At 52.1% G+C, this 13,873-nt stretch overlaps 3 protein-coding genes across 3 annotated transcripts; 1 reads left to right on the top strand and 2 right to left on the bottom strand.

Moving 5' to 3' along the window:
* Positions 1-1,229: 1,229 nt before the first annotated feature.
* INS49_007838 (uncharacterized protein) lies at positions 1,230-3,690 on the bottom strand (the record flags this gene model as incomplete). Its single annotated transcript, XM_043168585.1, has 4 exons — positions 1,230-2,411; positions 2,785-3,015; positions 3,113-3,311; positions 3,392-3,690. 4 exons carry the CDS (start codon positions 3,688-3,690, stop codon positions 1,230-1,232), a joined length of 1,911 nt encoding a protein of 636 aa, XP_043026265.1.
* Positions 3,691-7,800: 4,110 nt separating this feature from the next.
* INS49_007839 (uncharacterized protein) lies at positions 7,801-8,589 on the bottom strand (the record flags this gene model as incomplete). The annotated part of the gene is made up of 1 exon (XM_043168586.1): positions 7,801-8,589. The coding sequence occupies one exon, from the start codon at positions 8,587-8,589 to the stop codon at positions 7,801-7,803; it is 789 nt and encodes a 262-aa protein (XP_043026266.1).
* A 1,822-nt stretch (positions 8,590-10,411) lies between these two features.
* Positions 10,412-13,234, top strand: INS49_007840 (uncharacterized protein; the record flags this gene model as incomplete). Its single annotated transcript, XM_043168587.1, has 6 exons — positions 10,412-10,494; positions 10,915-10,927; positions 11,372-11,413; positions 11,477-11,496; positions 11,711-12,219; positions 12,276-13,234. 6 exons carry the CDS (start codon positions 10,412-10,414, stop codon positions 13,232-13,234), a joined length of 1,626 nt encoding a protein of 541 aa, XP_043026267.1.
* Positions 13,235-13,873: the final 639 nt, after the last annotated feature.

The following is a 13,873-nucleotide window of genomic DNA, read 5'->3' on the forward strand; positions in this document are numbered from 1 at the left end:
AGCGGGCATGCTGCCGAGGCCCGGGTCGAGATCGACGTTTTTGGACACAGACTTCCCAATTGGAAACAGAACCGATTAGGATAATGTCACGAACTTCTTTCTGTCACGTTCGACCAGACAGATACTTACATTCACGACATTAAAGTTCTGTGACCGTCCAAAACATTGTGGGAACCACTGAACTTGCTTCAACTAACGAGCTCGGCGCCTGTTCACCGGGCCAGAAACGATTTCATCTCGCTCTTCAGCCGACCCTCACCCAAGGGTCTCACTGAGCTAAACAAATTCCAGCGGAAGCCAGATCCTGACTCATCTGTCCAGTTGCATAGATGTCCACAAGCCACAGCGGCTGCGATTCTGCAGCATTATTGTCGAGGCCCTCCCATACAGCCGGGAAAGGGGACTCGGAGGAAGCCGGGGAAGTGCAAGAACGGGGCCCCGCCTCGTCTGCCTGGGAAAGGGAGCCACCACGAATCCTGCATACCCACAAATCAGGCTCTGATACGGTTCCCTTGAGACAGTGGCATTACACTTGAGCAAGATCCGCGAATCGGGCAAGGCCGTCTGCGCGGACGCCGTGGTGACATCGGATAGGAGAGCCCATGTACATTGTAGTGTTGAGCTGCAGCACCGTCTCGAAAACGGCTGGGGCCGTAAGCTAGAGTTACGTCGGTCCATGGTCTCATGAAACCAATATTCTGTTACATCCCAGGGAAACAGCATGCCATGCTTGAAGCACCTAGGTATCGATGCAAGAACATCCGCCTGAACCAATTGGGTACTACTACGACGCCATTGGATCTCACACGATATCCCGAGAGCATGATGATACACTGAAAAGAAACGCCGTCACGGATTTATCATATACCTGAAACATTCCTTAGTGGTATGGATTAGATGGAAAGATTTACTCGTTAGGATTATGAGGCTCTATAATATTATGTATACGTGGCCCATCATCCGCGATAACCTAATTGAACCATCTTTCCAAAAAGAAATCGGCAAGCCACCCGAGATGTATATATATATACTTCCCAACCAATAGATATGTTTCTGGAGGCAGAGCCAGGAAGCATGGCTCTCCCGTGGTTTTGTACTCGCCCGATGTACGAATGTGGCGCTCAACGCCTATTGCTCTCGGATTAGCCGGGGGTGAAGGCCAAAAAGATCTAGAATAGAACATTAGAATCTGGCCACTACATCCCGAAGGGTCGGTGCAACTGACATGATCAAGAAAAGTCATCCAAACCCCTCTTCGTCACCCTCAGCGTGCTGGTCCTATGCGCCGGCCTCGGCCTCTGCGGGCCCGCCGTGCTGACGAGCTCCATATCATTCCCATCGCGGCTCTCGCCATCAAGCCGTCGGCTCCTCCCCATCTCGCTCCGTGGCGCCAGGATACTCGACCCCATGGCAAAGCTGCCCCCGCCACCAGCGGCACTGCTCCCCTGGCGCGTCCTGTCGGCGGCGCCGCTGTCGAGGCGCAGGAACTCGAGCACGCGCAGCCCCCCGCGCGTGGCCTCCATCTCCTCGCGGAAGATCTTCCACGACGTCGTGAAGTAGATGACGGCGTTCCAGACCCCCTGCAGCGGGAGCACGACCGCGGCCGCGATGTTGAGCCCGTACGACGCCTGGTCCGGGTACACGAGCGTGTAGACCCTGTTGATGGACGACGGCGTCCACGTCACCAGCACCGAGATGGCGAAGACGAACGACGTGCGCAGGTACGCCAGCTTGACCGGGTCCATGTTGCGCAGCTTGGCGCCGAAGCGCCGCACCCCCCGCGCCGTGCGCTGGAAGACGTTCAGCCGCCGCCGCGCCTTCACCGCCGGGGCTGGCGGTAGCTGCCTGCGCCTGGCGCCGCTGCAGGGGCTGACGTTCGCGGAGAGCGGCGGCAGGGCTGACCGCGTCGGTGAGGGTTCGCGGTCGTATTCGTCTTTGGATGCCGAGCCGGCCGAGATGGTCGAGGTGAACTGCGTGCCGTTGAAGCTTACGTTCTCGAATTTGTGCGCTTGGCCGCGGGCGGACGCCTTGGGGAACCCGAACGGACTGCTGTCGGTGCTATTGACGAGCGTCACGGAGGGCGAGAGGACGTCGACTGTGGTTGGCGAGACCGAGCTCGGCTCATGCGACCACGGGTAATGGTGCGTCTGTATTGGTGAGAATCCGCCGGGCGCATTGGGGGCAGGAGTGGCGAGTCTCGGTGGTCTTTCCTGTCCCACCGACGTGTCGACTCGCAAGTGTGTCGTGTCGATGGGCGCTTTCGAGGTGCTGCTGATGTGGGTTGCGTCCGGCGGCTCGAGGAATGGGCTGGTGTAGGCATGGGTTGGGCTCGTCGGTATGGTAGCACTGGTGACCTGGACTTCGGTTGTGACAGTCCCGTAGAAGCCCGGACCGACGTGAGATGTGAGATTCTGGTGAGACAACAGTGTCAGCCATCACGCGCTCGCCCTCGGCTCCTCACAATGCAATGGGCTGAAACGAGACGCCAACTTTGTCTCATATTCCGGCGCGCCCGGATGCGAGGAAGTCGAAAAGACGCGCAATTTGTCAAGCTGATTGTATCCATTTCGGACCGGCTTGACATGCTGCGTAGCTTAACCTTTAAGACGCTTGCGAGGTCATGAACTATCATGTTTCCAGTCGGATGACAAGTACGGCCGGTTACCACCCCAGAAGAAAAGACTGTTGGGATGCAAACAAGCACAGAGGGTAGGCAGTTTGAGATGACAAGCCGGATTTCGGCAGCCGTGAGTGACGATACGCAAGGATGCCGGGGTAACACACCTTTTCCGCCGAATCCCTAACATCAGAGGAGTCACAGGTAACCTCAACATCTATTTCGACATCTTTTGCTTGATTGCTCAAGGACAGGTTGCGCAACTGATTCCGCTGGTGGAACACGTGATATCCAACAGCGAAGTAGATCACAGCAGATAGAACTGTGCAGACCCATATTGGCAGATAGTAAGAATAAATGCGAAGTGCGTTCCAGTCAGAACTGATCCAGCACCATAGCTAGATTGGAAAATTGTATTTGTCAGTCATATGAGCTATAATGTCGGTGGGGTTGACGATCTGCGCAACTCGGCCAACGGGAGGCTGGGTTACTCACCGCTGCGTCCCCGTACACCAAACCCCTTCCCTCGCGCAGGAAGAGGAAGACAAATGATGGGATTGCTGGGAGCCCATAGCATATCACACAGTACAGCCATAAATATTGGCGGAACGTTGTGGGATTAAAGGACATGAAGAACACCATATAAACGTTGATCGCCATGGCGAAAGACCACCAAGGGTCAGATTGCATGAACCTATATGCCAATATAGTTAGCGGTGGTGAAGTCCATATTTCGAGCCTCAGCACTCAGTTGGCATTAACACGGCAACGGACCATTCGAATAGGAAGCCCTGGGCCTGGCAGAGGGCGGCCTGGCGATCCCCGTGCATAGCCCGGATCCCATCGTACGCGATCAAGCAGGCGACACAGGCGCCAATGTTGGCAACGGAGGCGAAGAAGATAAAGGTGTTGGGAATCGTCCGTAATCGCCTGAAGAGAGCAAAAGTGATGAAGATTAGGGTGATGCCGAACAGAGACAGCGTTGCGCCCATGCGCTCGACTGCATTGAGGGTTTCGATCTGCGCTTCATCCAACATTGCGAACTCGCGGTCCTCGGCCAGCGGTACGTCCATCACGGCTGCTCGGTGACCCAAAACGCGGGAGGAGATGAGTGGGGATAAGTAGTGTATGTCAAGAAAAGGGCCCAGGGAGCGCAAACGGCAAGCAAGGGTGGCTTTGCGCCTCGTCTGAGTGGGTGGTGTGGGTGGTAGTATGGTGGTGTTGCTTGTTTGATAGTGGTGTGGCCGGTCAATGGGTCAGGTCCTGGGTGACATGTGGGATCAAACCCACCGAGGCTTGATGGCAGACTGGGGTTGAGCCGAACCTAACAAGTGCAAGAGAATATATCCAGGAGGACAGAGCCGCCACCAAGATCCAGGGGTGGTCGGGCAACCGGTCTGGGAGACTCGTGTCTCTGAATTCTAGCGTGGACGTGTGGACAGTCGCCAAGCCGAGGGGAGCCCGTCACTGGCCCAGTACGGTCAGACGTCGACTGTTTGCTGTCAAGACCCGTCCAGACAAGCCACACCATGTGCGTAGGGGAGAGGGTGTGCAGGCAATTAGTAGCAACTTCGGGGAGGGATGAAAGTTGTGGTGGTATATTGGGCGGACCCGTGATCATGGCGTCTATATAACGCTAGCCTCCCCAGAGCGAGTCGTGAGTGGAAAGAAATATGCGGCGTCTAGACATACGTGAAACAACCAAGTTAATCGACGGGAAAATGGTGGGAACGAATATCAAATACGGTTTGGAAGCTACTGACTAATATCAACCCCCGGGATGCTATATTGAAATCAGGACATGGGGACCTGTGGGGATGGCAAAGGCCTGTTGATGGGCCTGCAGCCGTAAACTCGGAGGAATCGAAGACCAGACGGCCGCGACCGAACTGCTGGATACAGATGCGCACAGGTGTAAGGGGAGGACCCTTGGCGCTGCAATGGCGACCCGCAGCGAGAGACGACATACAGGACTCAGACAGCGTCCAGCTCGAGAGCGGCGCCTTCGAAGCCCGGTGTTACAGAAACTCCGCCGGGATCGAGATTGTGCCTTTGGTCTGGGTGAAACGAGCGCCCTGCATGAAGCTTGTTGGCATCCAGTGTTGAAAAGACAGGTAGTCGTGTGCAAGGCCTGCCGATGGTCGCTGCACCCCGTGGGGCAATCTACCGCAGATCAGGGGCAGGCGATATGTGTATGCCCGTGGCGCCGTGGTGAGGACCGCGATCTGAGGTATCGGAAGTCGAAAAGCGCATATATTGCAGGTCCGGGCCGGGTGGTCGCTCGACAGAAAATCTGTGGCCAAGCGCGGCGATGCACATGCGCTGTGTTGCGCAGTGCGCAGAACAAAGTTGGCCTGTGTCCCGCCCGGAAGACCAATTACTTGGAAGCCGATGGCGGCAACGGGCAGGGGACTCAGTGCAGGGACCTGGAGCCCTTAGGAAATGCCACTGTCTCGAGGGTGATTTGTTCGTGCGACGACGGGGGTCGGTGCTGGAAACTGGTTGGACCAGAAATCAAGGACACAAGCGACCACGGCGTCACGAGAAACGCTTCTGGGATACTTTGTCAGACGGGGCTCGCCGCTTAAGAAATGGCCAAAACACCCAGGCACTTTCTGTCTTGCATGCCCGATTACCAACACTGCACTCCTTATAAACCCGTTGACACGTGTGAGACAAATGAAATAAGACGGATGAGAAAGACGCCACGGCAACTTGCCATCAAAGGGGAATGACGAGGGCGTCCACGGGAAAGAGTATACACGCACTCACGATTCAATGGCCAGTGGTGGTATGGGCATAGCTGTCGGACGCGTGCCTCAGGACTTTTAAGCTCTGCGCTTTGGCGCTTCCCTCCACATGAGATTCCAGAGTGTGAGATCGACGCATGCAATGGCGGGGAGGCGACCGCAAGAGTACAACGTATATGGCGATCATATGAGTCCAGAGTCTCGGCCGTTGTTGGTCTCAGATCTTGTGTCTGGTACAGTCTCGACGTCGCATTTATATGAACACTCCACAGACTCTTGTGACAGGTGAGCCGCGCTGGCAATGTCTCGAGACCTGAGTAGTCAATCGCGATCTTAACTCGGCGGACGTGCCTTCTTTGAACGGAGAAGCTGCCCAAGTGGTGTCTTGCCTCCGCGCCAGAGAACCGCTGGCAAATGCGCATGCGGAAGCGACGTTCGGATGATGGATATTTCCGATTTGTACTTTACATCCCCCAGGTTCTTCCTGTTGTCGGAATGTACTAGGATCTGCCTGTGCAAGACAGGATCCCGGGTCGTTCGTCAGGACAGCGCCCAAGGTGGATAGAAATGAAGACTCACCCTAGGTAGCAAGGAAACGCGGCTCTGCAGTGACAATGTCAAGCGGCGTGCCAGCAGGACATGAAGCGCACCAACATCGGCCCGCTGGCTGCCGCAGCCGCCACTAGGAGCGTTGGGGGAGCTGTCCAGTGGCAGCGCCAACATTTAGCACGACGTCCTGTCATCATGGTGACCACTCTAGATCGTCTCCGACCCAGTGAACCCCAATCGCCTAGGACAGACACAAGTCCTTTCGCTGGGCTCTTGATCCACTGCAGCCAGTCTTGAGGCCCCTGCGTGTTCGCCGGACCAGTCTCAACATACCCCAGTCTTGCCCGGCAGTGTCGCAATGGCAATCTGACATGTGCTTGGAACACACATCGCCCCTGCGGCGAGCTGGTCAAGACTGGCGCTAGAGGAACAGAATGTCCGGATTGTGCCTACAATTATTGAGGGGTCGCTGTCAGATGCAAACTTTCCTCACACGTAACCGCCTCGGAGCGAATGTTTGCTGCAGAGCGAGCTGTTTGGCGTGCATGTGTCGTATCTCCCATGACGATCACCGGTGAGGCCTCGAGTTCTTCATCTGAACGAGTGAGAGGCACCGACCTATTGTCCGTTTGTGATGCTGCAATAGAGACTCGGAGCGCTGGACAATGATGGACCATGTCACGCCCAGCCCCAAGGAAAGCTGCATTTGCTCGGAGCCGGCCTCCTAACAATTAAATCCATCATCGGGTACATGCCTAGGTATTTGCCTAGGCATCTCGGCCGGTCGAAATTGCGACAGATCGATTGGCGCGGGGTCCCGAGAACAGACCAGACTCGGGCCGTCATTCGTATTGCGTGTGACGATGCTCGCCCAGCAACTTGAGGCACGTGCAGGCGACCGAGACACGCCCTTGTTGGGTGCTGGTCAATTCCCTCGCGCCTTTGTTCTCTGAATCTGTTTGATCACTTCGAGTCTCGATTGCCCCCTGGCCAACCAAGATAGAAGGATGACAGGAGCAGAAAATGAGGCCAAGGCCGAGGACCACCTTGTTGCCCTACCTAGGTATGGTCCGCTGCAGCATGCAGGATGCAACTTCAACCCAACACTTCCCGTGTAATTACCCTCGGTCTGGCGCCAGCCCATACAGATGCAAGGCATCTATGCGTGCAGATGATTCGATGATCAGCCAGGCATGCTCCTGTGCGCCGCATTTTAGGGCGAGCCTATGGTTCCGTGCGCTCAAATATGTTGATGGAAGGAACGAAAGCTCATCACCCGTCAACGCTACGTAGTCTAAGTGCTTATCGTCGTGGTGACTACCGCTAATTAGATCAGATCAGATCCTACGGTGACGATTCTATACAATCACGCACCGGCCTTGGTTCTCATCCAACCCCTGGTTTACATCCCTGTTATCTTGTTCTAGTCGCCTACAGGTGAGCTGGAGTCTGATTACAAACAATCTCAAACAAGATTCAGCCTTGGTGTCTTCTACTGTAGTAACTGCAGTTAATCTCCTCCTTACAGTTTAGTACCTACCAAGGGTCTGGACCTCTGCTTTTGTAGGCTTGGCATTTCATCCGTCAACACGTCTTGCTCAGCGAGCTCACTTGATTCATTACTACTGCTCGGTGAGACCAATAACCGTGTCCACCGTGTTGGCTTAGTATGGAATCTTCAGGATTTGACACCAAGGAGTTCTGTACTGCAACAGACCTTGCACAAATTCGTTATCCCTTGTCCCGAAGTACACATTTGAGGAAATAGAATGTCCGGAATATCTAGTGCAACACTGGTGATTTCTGAGCTAGACCTCGAACCATTTGACTGATGGTTCATAGTATGAACTAACTCCTGACGAAATCTGCATTACATACTAATAATCATTTGGTCGCAGTGATAACATCAAAGAGTGGCCATTGTAGATATGCGTCCCAGTAGGATTGGTCCTCGCCTTCCTTGAACGGGGGCGCGATCTTCTCCTTCGCATCTGTCTTGACGTCCTTGAGGCCCGCAGCCTCCGCAGCCTTGAAATAAACGGCGTGATCAAGGTCATAACAGTCGAATTCTAGGGGCGGATCCGTCAGGAAGTTCAACCGTAGCCGAAAACCATTCTCTACTTCCCCGATAATCCTTCTGCGCACGCCATACCACCCAGTCTTGTTGTCCATCCCAGGCCATTTGTCGGGATTGCCGTGTGCTACCTTACTGGGGATGATGCTAACAAATCTTCCACCGTCCTTGAGGTACTTTGTAATATTTTCGAATGCCTGGTTCATCATGGCCTGGTTCCCAGCGTAGTTGAGGCTCCAGACACCCGCGACGACGTCGAACGAGCCAGGGTCGGCACTCTTCAAGCTGAGCGGGCTAAAGACATCACCGAGCTCGAGCTCAATCACATCTTTTGGCAGCGCGGGATCGGCAGCAATGAGCTCTTTGGCTTTCCCCAGCATTCCGGTATTGATGTCCACGCCAATGACTTTGCTCGCGCCAAATTTGGCCATGGATCGAGCAAAGTAACCTGTCCCTGTTGACAGGTCAAGGATCCTCAGGCCTCGGATATCACCGAGATTGGCGAAGAGGTTTGCCACGTTGCAGCGGCGAGAGGGGAGGTTCAGGGAGGTCTCGTACTCCGCGACCAAGGAGTCATATTGCGAGCTATCTAGAGCCATTTCGTTTCAAGGTGAGCTTGATTCAGAAGGCCGTGAGGAGATGCGAATGGGGAGGGGGAGGGGGCCGCGGTGCGATCATTGCTGACGAGAGATTTGGAAGTGCCGACGAGAGGGGTTCAAAGGTTTACCAGTATATCGCATGAAAGTCGGCCCGCACTCCAATTTAGACACATCGGTATGCCCATTTACATTTGGACCAACATGTTTCCAGGACAAGTGGTGCAAAGCTTACGTGCTACATAACGTATCCCGTGCTGCAATGCATTCAGCCCTCAGTGCTGTCAACTGGGCAGACAGAACTCCTACTATTGCAATGGCACCTGATTAGATGCACCTGTGATTACATACCAGTTGGTGTGAGATGGTGTACACATGAGAGATTGACAGACGTTTTGTACGGTTCCACGAGACCACGTGCCTGGAGTGATCGCAACCAACAAAGCAACTAATGGTTTGATGTAAATGGTGGTACGCGTTATGGGTGAAAAGGATTTGAAGTACATCATGCCGCATTGGATCCACCGGAAGCGGCCAGAAGAGAAGCACTCTCAATCGATTGAAGTATTGCCATGCTAAATGTACTCTTGACACAAAGGCGGGCCGAAGTGTCAAGACAAAGCGATCGTACCGATCTCTTCAATTGCCACACTCGTGTAGAAGTCGGGTGTAGCATCAGCTGTAAATTCATTTACTGTCAATCATTTGGCAATTGTGACTTTTCATTGAAATCTTCAACAGCAATCGCGTTATCCCGGGGCGCTCAAATCTTTAGGGAGTCATGGCGGCACAACCAAACCCCAACGTAGCCGTCCCTCACACCGGATATCAGTCTGAGGACGAAGACAGCACTGTCGAATTTGATCAGAACAAATTTCCTGATGTTGAGGATCCCGTGCTTGTAATACAGGCAGATCCATCGCTAAAGGTTGAGAGTTGGGTGCCTCGAGATGCGTCTGGTTGGGAGCAATATATCCCTGACTTCACCCGCCCTGGCTATGATGATGAGTTTGAGGTGAAGGGAGATGGATCGATGGAAAGACCAAGGATGGGGGGCCCTCAGCACATGATGAGGCCTGCTTTATTGCCGACAGACCCTGCTGCCAGCCAGTATGCGCGGTGAGTGCAAGGATCTGTTCAAGGCGAGAAAACGCGATTAATGTTCCCATCTAGGCGCTTTGGGATCTTTCCCGATCGGAAATTAAATGAGAATTCCGAGGCCCGTTCAATGATGACTCCAGTACCTACCTCTACAGCGGATCCTCGTCAGGGTGGTAGCGATTTCCAATGGGGGTATGAGGAAAGCTTTCAGGCCGCACTCTTTGAGTATTTCACCACCCAAGAGGTGAAGTAGCCTTGCTCGCTGTGAGTGGCGCTTCAATGTTAACGCTTCACAGCTAGCCGATATGGGGGTCTTTGATCCAAACCAGGTAGTCCAGAGACCTAACTCGCAGGGCACCTTACACCAGTGAGTGCTTCGAACAATTTACCTCGTGATGTATGCACTGACCGTCACCAGCCTATTGGCTAGAGACAAATGGACGCAGGAGCCACTTGTAAGATCCACAGTATTTGACGACAATGACAACTTGAGCCTCAACTTTTGGTACAATCTAAACGGCGAGAAAAAGCCCTGGGACGTTCAAGTATGCTCCTCTGAGCCGCAGTGCCCCACTCTTCCCGTCACCGACGTTCGAAGAGGTCTGACATAATGCCACAGCAAAACGATGAATTGTGGAACGCGTTGCAACCAGCACTGCAACTGGCCAGCAAGGTGCTTCTGAGCGAACATCCGTTCTGGAAGGCTGTTTTGAGCATATACCACATGCGTCCAGTCCCTGTGGAAAAGGACGGCCGTACTGAACGGGAAAAGGCCGACCCCACGTACAGGCCCTATGTCTCTATATGGTACGATATCGATAGAGACAAGATGTACCCTGCAGCAAGGACATTGATGGACCAAAAGTTTGACTCAACCGCTGCTACACTGGAGATCCTCACGAGATGTAGGCGAAAGCCGGTACCTTTTACTCACCAGAGGTCACTGACAAATTTCACGAACAGTATTGAAGTTCTCGGTTGCCCGGAGCGACTCAGCGTCCGCTTCTGCTTCAACTAGAATTGGCGGTTTCGAGCCACACCAACGGTCGATTCGGATATTAGTCAACGCGAATAACATATGGCCACTGCTTGTCCCGGAGTACTCAGTATCTGAGAAGATATCTGTCAGCTTCTATGTGGCCAAATTAATTCTTCATGAACTCGCCGTGAGTTAACACAACAATCAGTATCCTATGTATATCTTCCGCTGACGAGCCACCGATGCAGCACGCAGCTCGAAGTAAGTGGGATCAGGCTTTAGAAGCTAACCTCATTGCTCCTATGGTCTCTGTTGAACCCCACATCTGAAACAATCATGACTAAACTCGCTTGGGTCGCAAATATGTGCTGATTGCCCGAACATTCAGATGCTCTTGACTACATAGTAATTTTCCCCGAAATGTTGGAGGATCCGCGATGGACTCCGCCTCCGGGTACGGCATTCAATCAAGACATTAGAAATGGTATTAGGAGTCTATGCTTTGAGGCATTCAAGCTTCCTCCCATGGAAGTGTTGTGAGTGTTCTGATTCTGTTAGACGACTAACGTCGGTGCCTATCCCTTTCCACTTTGACGGCCAGTGTCAACTCTGTTGGCACGTGTGCGCCTCCTGTTGGGTCAGCACGCAAATGGGCGTGATCGAGCGTGAACTGCAGAGCTAACAATACCAACAACAAGTTTCCAGGACGTGCCGCAACTAGAAGAAGGTAAAAGCTTTGAACATCAGGTATGCCCCTCTGTGTTGCAAATCCGCTACTATCCGAACGGCTGCTGAGACCCCGGCCAACAGCTCTTCGGATTCGACACGGTGTATCTCCCCAATCCAGCCCAAGGGAGGCACAATGATGCCTTCCGCCCGGCCATAGGTGCCACGGCCTGGCCCTGGAAACACCCTGTGGTTCACTTGCAAAACCAAAAATCCGTCGATGCTGGCTTGTATGACAATTATACCAGCGACGGATAAAACATATCTCCTGGATCCGCCCGTCGCAGCATATGACCTCTTTACCCCTCTCCCTGTCAGTTCATATGCCAAGTTCATGCAAGAATCATGGTGGGATGACGCCTTCATAAGGTTTGGACACCAAGCGCTCAAGATACCCATCCATTCCACAGATCCTTCCTCCCCATTCAAAACCACTGCAAGACAGAGCGACTCGTTCGGGGATTTCGCTCCATTTCTTACGTCGGTCATCCGCAGCAGAGCTGCACTTTCCTTCATCGTCAATTACGCCATGCCGAGGCTGCACGAACATCGGCAGATATCCATCTTGCACTATCTGGCACTGTTGACGCGTGACGTCGCAACAGCTAAACTCATGCGCAACAGGCTGCACTATGAGAAGCGGACGTGGCCCAACAGACTCCGTGCAATACGTGACTTGCGCGACAAGTCTACGGAGAGCTTCAACACAGCCTGGGATGGTTGTATCGAGGTATTGCAACGTCCTCTGGCTCCAAGTACTGTCGACGATTTGGATGAATTCATCATGAAAGTCCAGGAACTATTGGCAAACTTGACGGAACTGAATCGTGAGTTCTCATCTAAACTCCTTTCTTGTAATATAGAGACTGAGTTGCTTTTGAAGGGTTGCTGGGCATAGAAGTTCAGTATTCTCAAGCTCTCGCTGCCCAGTATATTCTGAAGACCCCGGAAGCACGAAGAAAGATCCACCGAAGATATATGAGATTCCTCCGGGAGAACATGGTGCATATGAGAAATTCTATCGCTTATGTGGTAGAAACAATTGCGTCCGACCACGAACAGGACGGCCGACTGGTATGGAAAACCATCGCTGCACCGTGGGAGGCCCGCTTCGAATACATGCTTGAGTCAAACCCCGCGGCTCTCAACGCTCTCGAGGAATCTGACGCAGAGACGATAAACGACTCTATTGACGGACTAGCCAATCTCAGAAAATTTACACTGCAGACCTGTGTTGACCTGCTCAGTACCTCGAGTCATCTGGAAAATGTTTTGCCCATCCTCGATGACCAGTACATTGACTTCCCGATCGCGACCGCACCGACAGGTCTTTTCCCAGGGGTCCCGATCGCGATGCAGATGATGGAGCTGTCGAAGATCGTGGAAAAGAGAGCGGTCCACGATATAATACGCCTCAAGAACCCGGGACTCGACCAAATCATACAGCAGTGGATCAAGATCCTCCACACGCACGCCGGACTGTCGGAGCGCGTGCGCCGGGTCGGAGAAGCCGTCCACTGGGAAAGGGTCAAGGCCGAAATCAAAGCAGTCACGATTGTCCTGTTCCAGGCCAAGCGGCGTGAAGTTGAGCCGACCGGACCCACCCTCAACGGGCGCCACCCGCGGGATCTGCTAGTGGACGCAATGAGAGGTCAAGTCATGCTTATGCTTGGGGATCACGAGCCCTTGAGGGTGTGGCTGAGAGAGGTTTGTATCGAAGAGCAGGATGAGGAGGAGTTTGACACGATTATGCGCATGGTATATCGGGGACCAGCCTCCCAGGGACCGCCCGCCCAGGAACCGGCCTCCCAAGGACCGCCCTCTCAGGGACCGGTCTCCTAGAGGAAGCCGTAAAGCTCAATCGAAAATAAAACGGCAGCGTGGGAGACGTTGGGGATACAAATACGTGTTTTTTTTATTAATCCAGGTGTTAAATATCTATGGCTTCGGCCACACTGTGTTTTTTTTAAATCAACTGTTCATTGGTCTATCTACTATTTACTTAGCTTTCCAAGTATTCCTTCCTAAGCTTATGTATAAAATTCACATATAGCTTAATATATCTGCTTATATTCTTTTAGCAAAGAAAACTTAAAAGCTCCCTTTTTACCCTTTTTTTAATTACTTTTTAATGCTTTAAAATATTTCTAATTACTTATAATAAAAACATAAATTTAAAATAATATAATATAATTAAGTTACTTCTTTATGTAATTTGTTTTATTATAAATATTTTATTTACTTTTTTTAAAAATTTATAATAACTTTGTAAAATAATTATAAATTATTATTAAGGAAATTATGTTTTATTTTCACTTTTATTAAAGTTAGCTTTAAAGTTAAATATTAGCTATAATAATAACTTATTTAATAAAGGTTTTATTAAAAGCTTATATAATTTAATAATTTCTTTAAAACTCTCTTAAAAAGATATATAATAATATAAGCAGAAAAACATTAAGTTTTTAATTAAGATTATAT

Source organism: Diaporthe citri (genome assembly GCF_014595645.1).
Source record: "Diaporthe citri strain NFHF-8-4 chromosome Unknown scaffold_3, whole genome shotgun sequence".
NCBI lineage: Eukaryota > Fungi > Ascomycota > Sordariomycetes > Diaporthales > Diaporthaceae > Diaporthe > Diaporthe citri.